Raw genomic sequence first — 15592 nt, 5'->3', positions numbered from 1 at the left:
AGCCGTTTAGGACAGAGAGTGAATAATAATAATAATAATAATTCATTTATTTTATATAGGCGCCTTTCAAGGCTCTCAAGGTCGCCGTACAAACACATAAAAAACAAGATACACAGTACCTAACACCAGCATAAGAAACATAAACAAGACAATAACAAGACATACTTTACAGAGATGCTGTATGAGAAACCAATGTGAGTTTGGAAAATTGCACAGTATAAATATATTCTAGTAGACCTCAACAATGGAATTATGATCAGTAGAAATGGCCATGACCATGGGACCTTTAATGCATTGTGATACTGATCCTTTTGATTCAAGTCATTATGGTATAACACATGTGGAGCAGTGGTCTGACTGTTGTTTTTATTTTCACCTTCAGATGGCCCGGCACTACAAGTGGACAGCTGTCCTCCTGCCAGACCCCGCCCGTCCCAGCCTCCCCCGGCTCGTCCTGTGCAGGATCCCATCTCTGCCTGGCTCCCCAGCTGAACCTGCCCCTGAACATAACTCTTCTCCTTGTTCCCCCTTTAGAGCCATCTGCAGCTCCTCCCCTGGCTCCCACCATGGCCCCCCAACTGGCCCCGCCCCTGAGCGGAAGAGGATGAAGAACCTGAGGATTCTGATGAAGAGGAGGGAGCAGTCTGGCAGCAGGTGGAGCGAGAGAGTCGCTGAAGATCCAGGTAAGTCTCACCTTGGCTCTTCAGGTAGGTCACCTCTTGGCTCCTTCACTAGGACCTCCCCCACTTCTGGTTCCCCTCATGGCTCCCTTCTTGACTCTGGCAGCTCTCCGTGCTCTTCCTCTCGCTCCTCCTCACGCTTTTCCTCTAGCTCCTCCTCTCGCTCCTCCTCACGCTTTTCCTCTAGCTCCTCCTCTCGCTCCTTCTCTCTGTCTTTTTCTAGCTCCTCCTCCTCTCGCTCTTCCTCTAACTCTTCTTCTAGCTCTTCCTCTTGCTTCTGGTCTCTTGTGCCGACAGCTCATCCGACCAGGATCACCCTCAGAAGGCGGCAGAGGACCAGCTCCTCTCTCCAGAGCCCCTGTGAGCTTCTTGAACCTGCTGCACCCTGGGAGGCTCAGCCGGTAGGGAACGTCCCTGTGAAGAAGAGCATCCGGCTTCTGATGAAGAAGAGGACCCAGGTGGGGTCACAGTAAAAAGTGTGTCACATTAAAAAGATATAAATGAAATTGTTAAATGTTATTTCCACATTTCAGGGTAATGTGTTTATTCTTAAACTTGTTAACTATTTAATGTAATTTGACATTTGCTTATAGAGAGGAGAGGAGGTGGGAGGCAGAATTAAGTGTGACCTTTCATGCAAAAAAGGTAAGAACCAAGTTATCTAATATTATTACCGGATTTCAGGAAGTTCAGCTCATCTGTTTACAAGTTATTTGAAGACCTACAGTACATATTTTTCCTTTTTGTTTTTAGAGAGAGGAGAGGAGATGAGAGGGCAGTATGAAGCTCAAGCTCTCGTGCAAAAGGTAAATATCAATGTATTTAATGTTTAAATCAGAATTAATGTAATGATGAATAACTCATCTGTTCACTTTTATTCTCTGAAGTCTTTTTGTGTGAGGAGAGAGATGAGGAAAGAAGCTAAAAAGCTGAGTCGGGATATGTAATGAGAAGAAGAGAAGATGGAAGTGCAATATAAAGTGAAAACATATCATTAATTGACTTATGCTATGTGATGGATTTGGTGTGTACTTACTTAGCCAGTCATGATTAAATTGTGAATAAAGTGTTTTAAATAAATTGTCAAAACTGGAGGAAATGTCTAATTTTTTGTATCTATGTTTTTGTTTGCATTTCAAAGGTTCTATAATCCTCATATGCACAAAGCTACAGTGTAGAAATAGCAATGACATTCTTCTGACCTGAGCTCCTCCAACAATGCAACATATATAATAAAATACATACAAGTAGTGCAAAAAGTCTATATGTAAATAGAATATGATATGTACAAGAACAGATATTATTATTATTATATTGATATTGTGTGTTGGAGAATTAAATGTCCGATGTGAGGTTTATGAAGGTTAATTCTTGAGTTGGGTAGGAGTAACCTGACACATTAAGCCTAAAAAGTCATTTCCAGTGTTCAAAAGACACCAAAATCATACTCTGGGTTATTGAATATTGAATTCACAATAATAATATAAATACATAAGGACCATTTTTTTTACGTGTTATGTGTGTATAGAAGGCACCCATAGAAAAATAGTGATCTCTCTGTACGGTCCGTACAGAGAGATCACTATTTTCTATGGAGTGGAATACATCTAAATTGTCCTTTAGAAAAAGGCGTTTCGATTTTGTTTGACCCTACGTAATACCCGTAGTTCCATGCTATCAATGCGGAAGCGACTATGAACGGCTACAGCGCCAACTGGTATTAGTGTTTTTATTGTTAATTTCAGCCATTAATATATAGTCTAAAGTCCGTTTATTAAAAACCGAATTAGGTGGCTTTGTAATACGTTGTTTTACAGTACTTCCATCTTAAAATGGGATGTTATGGCTTTCTACCTTCCCCTATATTTGGGTAAAGTGTGTGGAAAGCGTCATGTTTGCTAGCTAGCATCTTTACAAACAAACCCGTCCCTTTAAGTGTCTGTCAAACAGCAACATGAAAGTTCGCTCGTCCGTGTTTGCCTCGTTCATTTTAATACTTGAAGGGATTGGCGTGGCCCTCTTTCTACGGGGTTTTTTCCCTGTCCCTCTCAAGTCTTCCATCTCATCCAAGAACAAGCTGTCAGACCTTCCCGTGGAGCCGCTGACAGGTGAGCTCACACACACTCACCTGCGTGTGTGCATGTGTGTTGGTCATCTGTCAAAACTCTTAAACTTCATTTTTTATTACAGGAAGTTCTCCCAACTCCTCCCGCCTCCCACAGCCCCTGTTTAAGAGGGTGGTTATAATGTTAGTGGATGCTCTGCGGGAGGACTTTGTGTTTGGACCCAATGGCCGCATGTACATGCCCTACACCCGACACCTGGTGGAGAGGGGCTCCTCATACAGCTTCGTGGCCAAGGCAAGACCCCCCACCGTCACCATGCCCAGGATCAAGGTAAGGAGTTTGTGGGACACTCGGGCAGTGTTGGAAGAAGTACTCATATCCTTTACTTGAGTACAAGTGCAAATATCATTGGCGTCACTTTGTTAGAAAAAGTGGTGGGGACACTTTATTCCGATTTAAAAAAAAACACTACTGCATTAAGCGCCCCCTCAAACAATACATACATATATGTGTACATCCATATGCTTGCAATGCTTTTTTTGACAACTAGTACAGTAACTATGCTACGCTGCTGCAAAGCGGGAGCAACAATTGCTTTACTATTCTCTATTCAGTTATTCATAATATTAAACGTGTAGCAGGTCCAAACTGCACCACTTGGGTTACCAGAAATACACCCAAAAAGTGTGAACACTCCTCCAGATTGCACATTTTCTCTTGTGTAAATAAAGCTTTCTCAAAGTGTACAATGCTTTGTGCATGCTATTTTCAGAACATTTAAACAAATGATCCTAATGCAAAGTGCTGGGGACACAATTGGCCACTTCCAAAAGTGTCCCCAGCATCCCCAGTATAAATGGCGCCTATGGCAAATACTAAAATATTAATTACAATTAAAAGTAAGTAAGTATTATCATTAAAATGTACTCAAAGCGAAAAAAGTAAAAATACTAATTTAGCACAATGAGTGTGGGAGAGAAACTCCATTACCATTTATGGCCAAGAAACATAGATGCATACAAAACTACACAAAACGCTATAATTGTAATTAATTGTTACTACATTACATTACATTACATTGCATTTAGCTGACGCTTTTATCCAAAGCGACTTACAATAAGTACATTCGACCAGGAAGACACAACCTTGAAGAAAACAGAATCATATAAGTACATCAGGTTTCATAGAGCCAAACATTTCAAGTGCTACTCAACTGGCTTTAGGTAAGCCAGTCCTTTATTAGTATATAAGTGCTTTGTTAATAGATCTATCGCTCGAGGTGGAGTCGAAAGAGATGAGTTTTCAGTCTGCGCCGGAAGATGTGCAAGCTATCTGCTGTCCTGATGTCAATGGGGAGCTCATTCCACCATCTTGGAGCCAGGACAGCAAACCCACGTGTTTTTGCCGATGGGAACTTGGGTCCCCCTCGCAGCGAGGGCGCAGCGAGTCGTTTGGCTGATGCAGAGCGTAGTGCACGCGCTGGGGTGTACGGTTTAACCATGTCCTGGATGTACGAAGGGCCAGATCCATTCGCAGCATGGTAAGCAAGTACCAGTGTCTTGAAGTGGATTCTAGCAGTTACCGGAAGCCAGTGAAGGGAGCGGAGGAGCGGAGTGGTGTGGGAGAATTTAGGAAGGTTGAAGACCAGACGAGCCGCTGCATTCTGGATGAGCTGCAGAGGTCGGATGGCACATGCAGGTAGACCAGCCAGGAGGGAGTTGCAGTAGTCTAGGTGTGAGATGACGAGAGCCTGGACCAGAACCTGAGTCGCTTTCTGAGTCAGCTGGGGACGTATCTTCCTGATGTTGTAAAGCGTGTATCTGCAGCAACGGGTTGTAGCAGCTATGTTTGCAGTGAAGGACAGTTTGTTATCTAGGATCACACCCAGATTTCTTGCAGTCTGAGTCGGGGAAACAATAGAGGTGCCGATGTTGATTGTTAGGTCAAGAGTGGGACAATCTTTTCCCGGAAGGAAGAGCAGCTCAGTCTTGTCAAGGTTGAGCTTGAGGTGATGAGCAGACATCCACTGAGAGATGTCAGCTAGACAAGCAGAGATGCGTGCAACGACCTGGGTCTCTGAGCGGGGAAAGGACAGAATTAATTGGGTGTCGTCAGCAGTGTTGTGCTAGTTACTGAAAACCAGTAACTAGTTACCATTACTAGTTACTTCATTTAAAAAGTAACTCAGTTACTTTACTAGTTACTTAAACCCAAAAGTAATGCGTTACTGTGAAAAGTAACGTTTTAGTTACTTGAAAAAAGGGATCCCATTAATGCCCTTATAGCCTTCATTTCAGTACCGTTATTGCATTGGAGAATAATACAATCTGTTGATCAACTTGACATGCATTATATGCAATCTGGATTGCATCGATATTAGCTGGCTTTCCATTTTTGTATATTCTTTCTCCAGGTAGTTGGAAAAAGTGTTCCGTCCCATATGCCGTGTGCCGCCCGGACATGCTATCATGCTAACTAGCTCCCTGAAAGCGGGTGACTCCACTGTAGCAATAGCCTGCATGTGTTCTAGAACTTCTACAACATACCGTGCAATGGCTTTATCGACTTTTCCCTGGCCAGCAGTCCCTTGGTTAAAATCCAGCCGCTGTTGCTTAGGTGGAGGTGGAGTGGCGTCGGCTGAGTCTCTGTGGTCTTGGCTACTAGCTTCGTCCCAGCATGTTGTTTTTGCAGATATTTTAAGAGATTTGAATGACTGGTTTGGGCAGTAGATAGGCTCTTTGACCCGCCAAGACACAACTTACATTTAACTAAAACGTTCTTTTCTTTGTGCTCGACAAAAGTGAAATAGTGAGAATATCTCCAGGTGGAGAAACTAGACTTGAGCTCCGCCGCCGCCATGATAGTCTTGTTAGTAAACAACACAAACACGCCCACAGCCCGTCTCCGCATGTGACACAGGAAGTATCAAAGTACATTTACTCAAGTACTGTACTTAAGTACAGTTCTCATCTCTGTTCGCCTGGCTGTTGACTATATAAAAAAAACTAACGGAGTAACGCACCATGTAGTAACGGTAACTGAGTTACTGAATTTAAAAAGTAATGCGTTAGAGTACTAGTTACTGTCAAAAATAACGGCGTTACAGTAACGCGTTACTTGTAACGCGTTAGTCCCAACACTGGTCGTCAGCGTAGCAGTGGTATGAAAAACCATGCGGGCTAATGACTGATCCGAGTGAGTTTGTGTACAGGGAGAAGAGGAGGGGACCAAGAACAGAGCCCTGAGGGACCCCTGTAGTTAATTGACAAGGGTGGGACTCAGACCCTCTCCAAGTCACCCTGTAGGTACGGTCTTTCAGATATGAGGTGAGGAGGGAAAGTGCAGAGCCTGAAACTCCAAGTTTTTGGAGAGTGCGAAGGAGGATCTGATGATTCACCGTGTCGAATGCAGCAGTACAGTAAATACCACAACTGTCTTGCCAACATAAACATTTACTATACATTATGACACACCTAAATGGTTCAGGTTCTTACACTACGTTTTTAGCCTATTGACGGGTGGCGCAGTGGTCTGTGCGTTTGATCATCAGATCAAGGGGGCGTTGGGGAACTCCAGTTCGAAACCCGCTCCCGCCCCACTGCGTCAGGCCGTTGTGTCCTTGGGCAAGACACTTCACCCGAATTTGCTCCTGTGGGTATTGTCCACAGTAGATGACCATTACATGTATGATCTGTATGTGTAATGTGTATTTGTAAAGCGCTTTGAGAGTCTTTGATAAAGCGCTATAATAAATATAAGGATTATTATTATTATTATTATTGCAAATAAAGTAATCAGGCTGAGTTTGGGAAGAGTGAGCACATTGCAGGTGCATGACGTTATTGAGCTGAAACACTGAGACTGTGGGCAGCCTGGGAAAAAGTCTGCGTTTAGTTGTCAGTGCTGCTGAAAAGATTTTGCTAAGGAGGTGATTTTCTGGGAAAAAGAGCATCTTGGTATTGTCTCTATGGCTGCCGGGCAGCGCGGAGGTGGAGAGGCATCTAACTGAAGTTGTCAGGTGGAGCAGAATATTGTCAGGGCAGAATAAAAGGCAGATTCCATGCTTCAGCAGGGGTTGAGGGGGACAGGGGAGGGGGGGGGAAGGACAGAAATGTGCTGACAGCAGCAAGCTGTTTTAAAGATGGAAGAAGATTGGAGGCAATACGCATCCTGAAGTTGGACAGATTCCTCCTCAGCGATGTCTGATGAATGTGCTCAGGCAGGTTCAGGTCAGAGAGGGCAGCATGTGTTGGTGGACACTGTCAGAGATAGTGGACAGGATAAGCGCTGAAAACAAGAAGAAAAACTGCAGGAGAAACAGGATTTCAGGAAAAAAACATCAGAGCACTCTCAATAACAACATATTTTCTGAAAGCTGAGCCAACAAAGGATGATACTGTCTTGGTAGCATCTTACTTTGACGTAATAAACATTAGCAACATTTTATTTTATACTGATTAAATACATGTCTACATTTGTAATGGTGTCCAACTAGGGCCTCAACTATGCTTTCCCTGAATCTGCAGAATTAGTTTTAATTTTTGGATAATTGTTTCGTCTATAAAATGTCAGAAACTTTAGAAAAATGCAAATCACAGCTTTTTAAAGCTTTCTTTGCCTGACCGACCTTAGAAAACCCAAACATAATTAGCTCCCTATCTCGTCAGAAAAGCATGACATGCTCACTTCTGAGAAACACTTCAAATGACAGGAAAACCCTCACAATTAAAAAGTCAGAACCAGGGCCTCCAATAGTTTGGTGTTATTGCCTGTCATGACCTCATCCACTTTATTGATCAAAGTAGTTATACCAAATATTTCTCAATCATCCAACTACTTCTTTCCGTCTGTAAGATGTCAGAAATCAACTGACAATGTAATTTCTAAGAGTCCTAAATCACATGTTTTTTTTTACCAATGACTAAATGCAAAGATAAACATTTAATCTATAACAAAGAATATTCTTTCTATTGTAATTTGAGGGAAGGAGGAGGAGGAGGAGGAGGAGGAGGGATGATGATGGGATAAAGCTGATTGAGGTGGACTGGCAGGGAGACAGATGTTCCGTCATAATCCAAGGGTTTAGGGAAGATGATGGAGGGAAAAGGGGCCTTGAGGAAAAACAACTCTGGGTGTGAACAATCTCTTAAGATTTGTTGACGGTAAGATAGTATGAAGATGGGAAAATCAATAAGTTTAAAATGAAAGGTTTCTGATTTAGAAGCACAGGCATGATGGAACCAAAAATGGTGCTTTTACAGCTGTCCAGAAACGTGCACGTTGGATTTGTGATCTTGCTGAGAGCAGAAGGGACCCTCAATCTCTTTTAAGGGGCAGTTATAGTAAATGTAAGGGCATAACAGCCTAATGTATATCTGCTCCTGCTTCATATACTTCCTCATATATTGACAAACCTCTCAAAAATAAAATACTGGATGATTGGTTGTTGGAGGGATTTAATTTTAGGTAATGGATTAGAGCCCTTTGTAATAAAATGCAAAGATATCCACTGATTGTCTTCTTAGGCCAGTTGTTAGTACAAGAAAAGCTCAAAATCATGCAACAAATTCCTTTTCTCTTTTGAAAACGACTGTTCTGTTCATTAGAAGTTGTATCATTCCAATGGTGGAATGTAACAAATGTACTAGAGTATTTCAATTTTAAGCAACAAATACTTCTACTCCACTCCATTGAGGCAAACATATTTAACTGTTTCCTCTACCTGTATTTAACACTTATAGTTAAGAGCTATTTTGTACACATAAAAACAAATCAAATGCTTATATCATATGCTGTTATTACATTAAATACCCAGTATTTTATTAAGGTAACTAAAATTGGCTCAGCTTTGACAAAACAGAATAATGTTTTCCGTATTAGTATGAATTTTACTTTTGATTACGCTGTCTTTATATTACTTCTGTAATTATACTTAAATACAATTTTTATTTTAAGACTTTTACTGGAGAATTTTAAGACCTCAATATTTCTACATTTACTTAAGGAAAGGATCTTTAAGTAACAGTTCTGAGTACTTCTCTTGCCACTGTGTTATTCCCTATCACAAGTATAACATTTTCCATCACAGCATTAAGATGTAGTGACACACCAGTAGGTGGCAGTGCACACCATCTGCCACTCTCTGCCCACTATCACTGCATTGCACCCAATTAACTGCTACCTATGACACAGCCAACTAACCCAAATCATTATCCCACGGCCATCCATTCACACACACATTAAAACTCCCTCCACTGTCTCATAATAAAGTTACAAGCATCCTGCACACATACTGTACCGGTCAGCTGATTTTGCTACTAATACGTTTATTTTACTGAAGTCACCATAGAGCTTTTTCATCATTACTCTCACTTCCTGTGGCAAATATATAAGCCCACGTTGAAGAAAAAAAGTAACTAACAAAAAAGAGAGAAAAACCATTAGGCAGATATCTAAAACAGAATGAAATAAAACTACTTTACAGCACAGAAAACATCTAATTCATTGATATAATTAACATGGCAATGGTAGGGAATTCCATTGAGGACACACACTTTTCGTATCTGGTTTCTTGTTAATGGGCTATTTTTCATTAAAGGCCAGGCAGCAAACAGTTGTTATGCCAGAAACTCGGAAACCCTGTGGTTTTTTAATGGTTCCAATTTCCTTGCTCTTTCTAACCGCGGCAGGAAGTGGGGTTTCTTCCCCCTGTCCTGTATTCACACGGGGGACAGTCGAGCCAAACTGGCACAGCAGTCAGTGGACATTACAGAGTTGGTGGATTTGGACAATGAACTCATTTATCATAACAGCAGCAGCAATGTGGCTGTTTGGAGAGCTAGTATCTGCCCGGGTGGTAAACAAACAGAAGACCAAGTTCATGAATGGTAAAGTGTAAATGGTGGCGACTGTGGAGCTGGGCCTTAATGAAAGTCTACCAATCAGAGGGTCAGCGGTTTGATTCCCAGCCCTACCTGTCTACCTGTTGAAGTCTCCTTGGGCAAGATACTTAACACTAAATTGCTATAGTGGGCAATGTCTTCGCTATTGAAGTGTTTGTAAGCTAAATAAAATTAATGTAATATTACTCGCATAACTTTTATTTGATAATAAGACTGGAGAAGAAGACCTCAAAAAGATTAGTTGACTTATCAAATAGTAAATTGACAGAAATCTATTTTCAAGTAGAATTGTCAGGATTGTTTTATGTCATATTGAAGTCAAAGTCTTTGGGACAAAACACTTTTGGACTTTTGAAAAACTTTTGGATGAACATTTCTCACCGTATAGACTAAACAATTAATATAGAAAATATATAAACACAAATGAAACAGCACTCAAACACAAATTGGCTTTGCGATAAGGATGAACCTTTCTCCCTCAATAATGGAAATAATACTTTAAGGATATTTTTAATGCATTTAAGCTTTCAGAAGTAAGTGAAAGAAAACCAAAATATATGTTTTGCCAGTGGAAATCACAGCATCTTCCATCTGTGTTTTGGCACCTTTTAAACATTTTCATATCTGTGCTAGAGAGTGTCAATAAACCCTACTGATATCGTATTTGACATTCAAGCAGAGGTACATCACGAGCCTAGACCCATACTGTGAGCCAGGAGTTAGTATGTTGATGAGTCACTGATTCCTTCAGGCAGATTCACAATGTTTTTTTTTGGCATCTGGAGAAATGGAATGCCTTTTTTTTTTTTAAAACTGTGAACTTTTGAATCGAGCTGATTGTTATCCTTGCAGAAGACACAGCTCCACCAATATGCCTCCCCCTGTGTTTATTACTGCATAACAGCAACATGTTCTACCAGTTTTGCTACAAAGTGCCGAAGCGCTGGTTTCACCGGACAGACTATCTCTATTATTGGCGATGGACCTCACACTGAGAGTGAACCGGCAGAAAGAGGAGAAGGCTTTTGAAGCGGGACCATCCATCTCTCCCTGAAACAAGCATCTGCACTGGCAGGAGCGAAAAACAATCACACGGAAGGAAGTGGTAAATAATTGAGCTCAGGAACAAAGCTTTGGAGATGAGGCTTCAAATTTCAGCTCTAGTTGCTGAGAGGCTTCTCTCTCTGGCGTAAAGTATGTTTATGAGTTTTAATTTCTAAGTAGGAGACAGAAACCTTTCAACGTGACGGAGAATAACTTTTCTACCGTAAATCAAGACGCAAATTGATGCAGCGTTATTGTCGTTGGTATATTGAAATGTGATCGCAAATAAAAACCTTTACTTTATTGCTGTCCCCCTTGCACCTTTAAAGTATCCTCATAGTAGCTGTGGTTAGAGTCCCACAGTAACCCTACAGCTACAAAGTGTTTTGGAAGCAAACATTCAATATATATATATAAAAACTGATGAGAGGAATAAAATACCCAGATGTGATCTTTAAAACAGGGGGATCTAAGGACAAATGCATCGCCAATAAAACAGATACAACTCTGTTTAAATGTATAAGATTACTTTCCCAGCTCCCTTGGCAGTTTCCTGTAAAACTTGGACCCTTTTACAATAAAGGCCGGTCACCTCTGATTTTCTCCTGGAGTCTTGAGGGTCCCACGAGATCTCGGGCTGTGCTCCAACTCGAAGGCGGTTTGAATAACAGCGTTTTCTGCCAGTATCTGCATACTCACGTCTGCTTCAATGCATAAAGACGAGGCCTTTGTACTCCGCCCTCGACGATGCACCAAGCTCTATCCTGACTTCCAAAACTGGCTTTGTTTCCTTGTCAGTCAAATGGGGGCCAGTGTTGTTTTATTTCACATTCCATGATGAAATCAGTCGAAACTGTACTTCCTAAATATCATCAATCTACCTGATTCAGCTTTCCATTTGTGGCAGCAAAATTGGTTTGAGGATGTGGGACGTAGTTTGCTTTTTCAATGTTAGATTGACATAGTGACCAAGCAGATTAAATGGGATTTGTTTTGTTTTTGAAGATCATAAAAAAACATATTTTTAATGAACACTGCACTCCATTTCAAGCCTTAATTAGCTGGATTAATATGATGAAACTGCAAGGTTGTGTAACACCATTAAAAGATAATTATTGTTCATAGTACAATGACAGAAACATATCCCTCCCCAGGCTCTCACCACTGGCACTATTCCAGGCTTCATTGATGTGGTAATGAACCTGAATTCTCCGGCACTGCTGGAAGACAACCTCATCTGGCAAGCCAAAGCAGCAGGGAAGAGGATGGTCTTCTACGGGGATGACACCTGGGTGCGCCTCTTCCCCAAACACTTCATGGAGCACGATGGCACCACCTCCTTCTTCGTATCCGACTACACAGAGGTATGTGTCAGCCCATCAGTCTTGGTAAATGTTGTGGTTCTATGCTTGTGTGATCAAAGGACCGTGAAAGCAAGTGATGGCAATTATGAACCAGGAATTTTGAAAATGGTGAGAAATCGTTAAACCAAACTAAATGCAAGAGACTACATTTATGCTCAAGTTCTCATAGAAAAGTGTATTTTTTAACAATATCATAAACATAGCAAGTGGCTGTAGTTCCCACGATGTCCTCCATTGGTTTGTACTACTGATCTGAAGCCTTGATTTTGTCAATTTTGCCATCACCATCTTGGTTTTTTGGATCCAGAAGTGTTTGGAGAATAGTGTGGAGCGCAACAGAAGCGATACTGTGAGCATTACAAAAGCTTAAAGTTACCCACTAAAACCAGTAGTAGTTAAGTTATTAAGATGCATTCCGAATTCATGTTAACTGTGGCATTAATTTAAATGCTAAAAACAGGCTTGTTTGTTTAAGTTACATACTTATCTGAACTAATTTGCAGCCAACTCCTTAAAGTGTTTTAGAACAAGAAGCAAAGCTAAGCAAAACAGGAATGGTGAGTGCATACACAGAAACCTGCTAACATAAAAATAAAGTACATTTACAAATTCATAAAATACTGTAGCACAGACTTCTAAATTGGTCTGTTATAACAACTAACCACAATAAAAGCCATACTCTTTGTCCAATATTTGAATGTTCAGCGACCTAAATTAGCGGAGCTAAGATCTAGCTAACAGCTATGCCACCTGTGACTGCAACTTCCTGTCACTCAATGCGACCTCAAAGCCCTTAATTATGCACGGGTGTGTTATCTAAAAATGTAAACAACTTCAAATTGAGCAAGCAGCAATTGGCCATTAGAGGAACTGCAGTTTCAACTTCAATTTACAACACCAAAGATTTGCTGCTTGGTTGTAACCCAGTACGAAGAAGACTGTAAATAATGTATTAATCAGAGGTGGAAAAAGTAGATCTTGTACTTGAGTAAAAGAAGAAGTACCAAAGTGTAGGAATACTGTTAAAAGTAAAAGTCCTGCATTTAAAATGTGACTGAAGTAAAAGTACTATTTGTTGTATTAGCAACAAAAATATACTTAAAGTAACAAAAGTGAAAGTACTCATTATGCAGATTGGTCCATTTCAGAATATATGATATGTTTTATAATGATTGATCATGAAAGTGTTCTCAAAGCTGGTAAAGGTGCAGCTAGTTTGAATGACTTTGTATACTGCAGGGTAGCTTGTGGATTTACTCCAGGTGGAACTAAAGTCTGATTCAACACTTGATTATATTTCACATCATTCATCCACATCTGTGAAGTAACTAAAGGGATTAAATACATTTAGTGGAGTTAAAGTACAGTATTTACCTCTGAAATGTAGTGGAGTACAACGTAGCATAAAATGGAGATATTCAAGTAAAATTGTACAGTACTTGAGTAAATGGACGTAGTTACTTTCAGTGTTGGGACTAACGCGTTACAATGTAACGCGTTACTGTAGCGCGTTACTGTAGCGCGTTAGAGTAACTAGTACTCTAACGCATTACTACATGGTGCGTTACTCCGTTACTGCGTTAGTTTTTTTATATAGTCAACAGCCAGGCGAACAGAGATGAGAACTGTACTCAAGTACAGTACTTGAGTAAATGTACTTAGATACTTCCTGTGTCACATGCGGAGACGCGCTGTGGGCGTGTTTGTGTTGTTTACTAACAAGACTATCATGGCGGCGGCGGAGCTCAAGTCTAGTTTCTCCACCTGGAGATATTCTCACTATTTCACTTTTGTCGAGCACAAAGAAAAGAACGTTTTAGTTCAATGTAAGTTGTGTCTTGGCGGGTCAAAGATCCTATCTACTGCCCAAAACAGTAATTCAAATCTCTTAAAACATCTGCAAAAACAACATGCTGGGACGAAGCTAGTAGCTAAGACCACAGAGACTCAGCCAACGCCACTCCACCTCCACCTAAGCAACAGCGGCTGGATTTTAACCAAGGGACTGCTAGCCAGGGAAAAGTCGATAAAGCCATTGCACGGTATGTTGTAGAACACATGCAGGCTATTGCTACAGTGGAGTCACCCGCTTTCAGGGAGCTAGTTAGCATGATAGCATGTCCGGGCGTCACACGGCATATGGGACGGAAAACTTTTTCCAACTACCTGGAGAAAGAATATACAAAAATGGAAAGCCAGCTAATATCGATGCAATCCAGATTGCATATAATGCATGTCAAGTTGATCAACAGATTGTATTATTCTCTAATGCAATAACGGTACTGAAATGAAGGCTATAAGGGCATTAAAGGGAGCCCCTTTTCTAAGTAACTAAAAACGTTACTTTTCACAGTAACGCATTACTTTTTGGTGTGAGTAATCAGTAAAGTAACTGAGTTACTTTTGAAATGAAGTAACTAGTAATGGTAACTAGTTACTGGTTTTCAGTAACTAGCACAACACTGGTTACTTTACATCACTGGTATTAATGAATAATTAAGCAGTGGTTTATGAATTATGAGGAACATGCTTTGTGTATCTAGAAAGTACTCAGTCACAGCATTACCTACAAAAGTTATCTCCATGAAAGAGATGAAGCCAAATGAGCAACCAGGGAGGCTCAGAGATGAGTTCACATAAAAAGATGCTTATCAATTCACAAATGTGTTGAAATATTTGCCTGATGATAATCAGATAATTATCAGACTCTATCGCAGCTTGAGTAAAGCTCCCCTCAGCTTAACTTTTGTTTGCTCTAGGGGGCGATTTTGAATAATTCCAACATTAATTGGTTTTCAGTTGAAATCCTCTCGATCAGTAAATGTCTATCTTTCATCACGTCTCCATGTAGGTTGACAACAATGTGACCCGTCACTTGGATAGCACCCTGAAGAGAGACGATTGGGACATTCTGATCCTGCACTATCTGGGCCTGGACCACATCGGCCACATCAGCGGACCCCACAGCTCGCTCATCCAACCCAAACTGATGGAGATGGACGACATCCTGAAGAAGATTCACAGTGCCCTCATTTCAAAGGTAATTTCTTGTTGTCCTAAACCAGGGGTAGCCAACATGTGAGTCGCCCGCGGGACATGTTCTAAAAATAGCTCGCCAAGCAAATCCAAAATGTAAAAAATACACAAAACAAAAAAGGAAATGTAATTTAAAATAATCTACCCTATGCATGAACGAAACCTCAATAAGCTAATTTATTTTATCTGATTTATACCTTATTTACTATAAATAATAATACTCATAATAATAGCAGACATTTTTTAACAATGACCACAATATAATTATTTTAATAAACCAAATATGAACAATTGAGGAAAATGAGGAAGAACTGATGATTCAAATGTTGTAGTAATGTAGTTTTTGCATAAATTACTATTGCAACAAATGAGTTCATTTTCTTCATGATTAGTCGATTTTTTTGGACGAATGCTCTTGGGCCAGTGGTTACAATGGTGGGGCCAGTGGTAATAAAAGTCCACCGGCCCGGAGGGTGCACCGACAGAGCGGTCAGCTCGGA

At 40.7% G+C, this 15592-nt stretch overlaps 2 protein-coding genes across 2 annotated transcripts; both read left to right on the top strand.

Moving 5' to 3' along the window:
- Positions 1–382: 382 nt before the first annotated feature.
- On the top strand, positions 383–1774 carry LOC117539888 (putative protein TPRXL). Its single transcript, XM_034206241.1, has 4 exons — positions 383–1138; positions 1274–1325; positions 1434–1486; positions 1568–1774. The coding sequence occupies exons 1-4, from the start codon at positions 383–385 to the stop codon at positions 1625–1627; spliced, it is 921 nt and encodes a 306-aa protein (XP_034062132.1). The 3' UTR covers positions 1628–1774.
- Positions 1775–2356: 582 nt separating this feature from the next.
- Positions 2357–15138, top strand: LOC117539887 (GPI ethanolamine phosphate transferase 2-like). Its single transcript, XM_034206240.1, has 4 exons — positions 2357–2788; positions 2871–3076; positions 11847–12056; positions 14908–15138. Exons 1-4 carry the CDS (start codon positions 2635–2637, stop codon positions 15136–15138), a joined length of 801 nt encoding a protein of 266 aa, XP_034062131.1. The 5' UTR covers positions 2357–2634.
- Positions 15139–15592: the final 454 nt, after the last annotated feature.

This window comes from Gymnodraco acuticeps, unplaced genomic scaffold (genome assembly GCF_902827175.1).
Source record: "Gymnodraco acuticeps unplaced genomic scaffold, fGymAcu1.1, whole genome shotgun sequence".
NCBI lineage: Eukaryota > Metazoa > Chordata > Actinopteri > Perciformes > Bathydraconidae > Gymnodraco > Gymnodraco acuticeps.
This window is presented reverse-complemented; position numbering and strand designations above follow the sequence as displayed.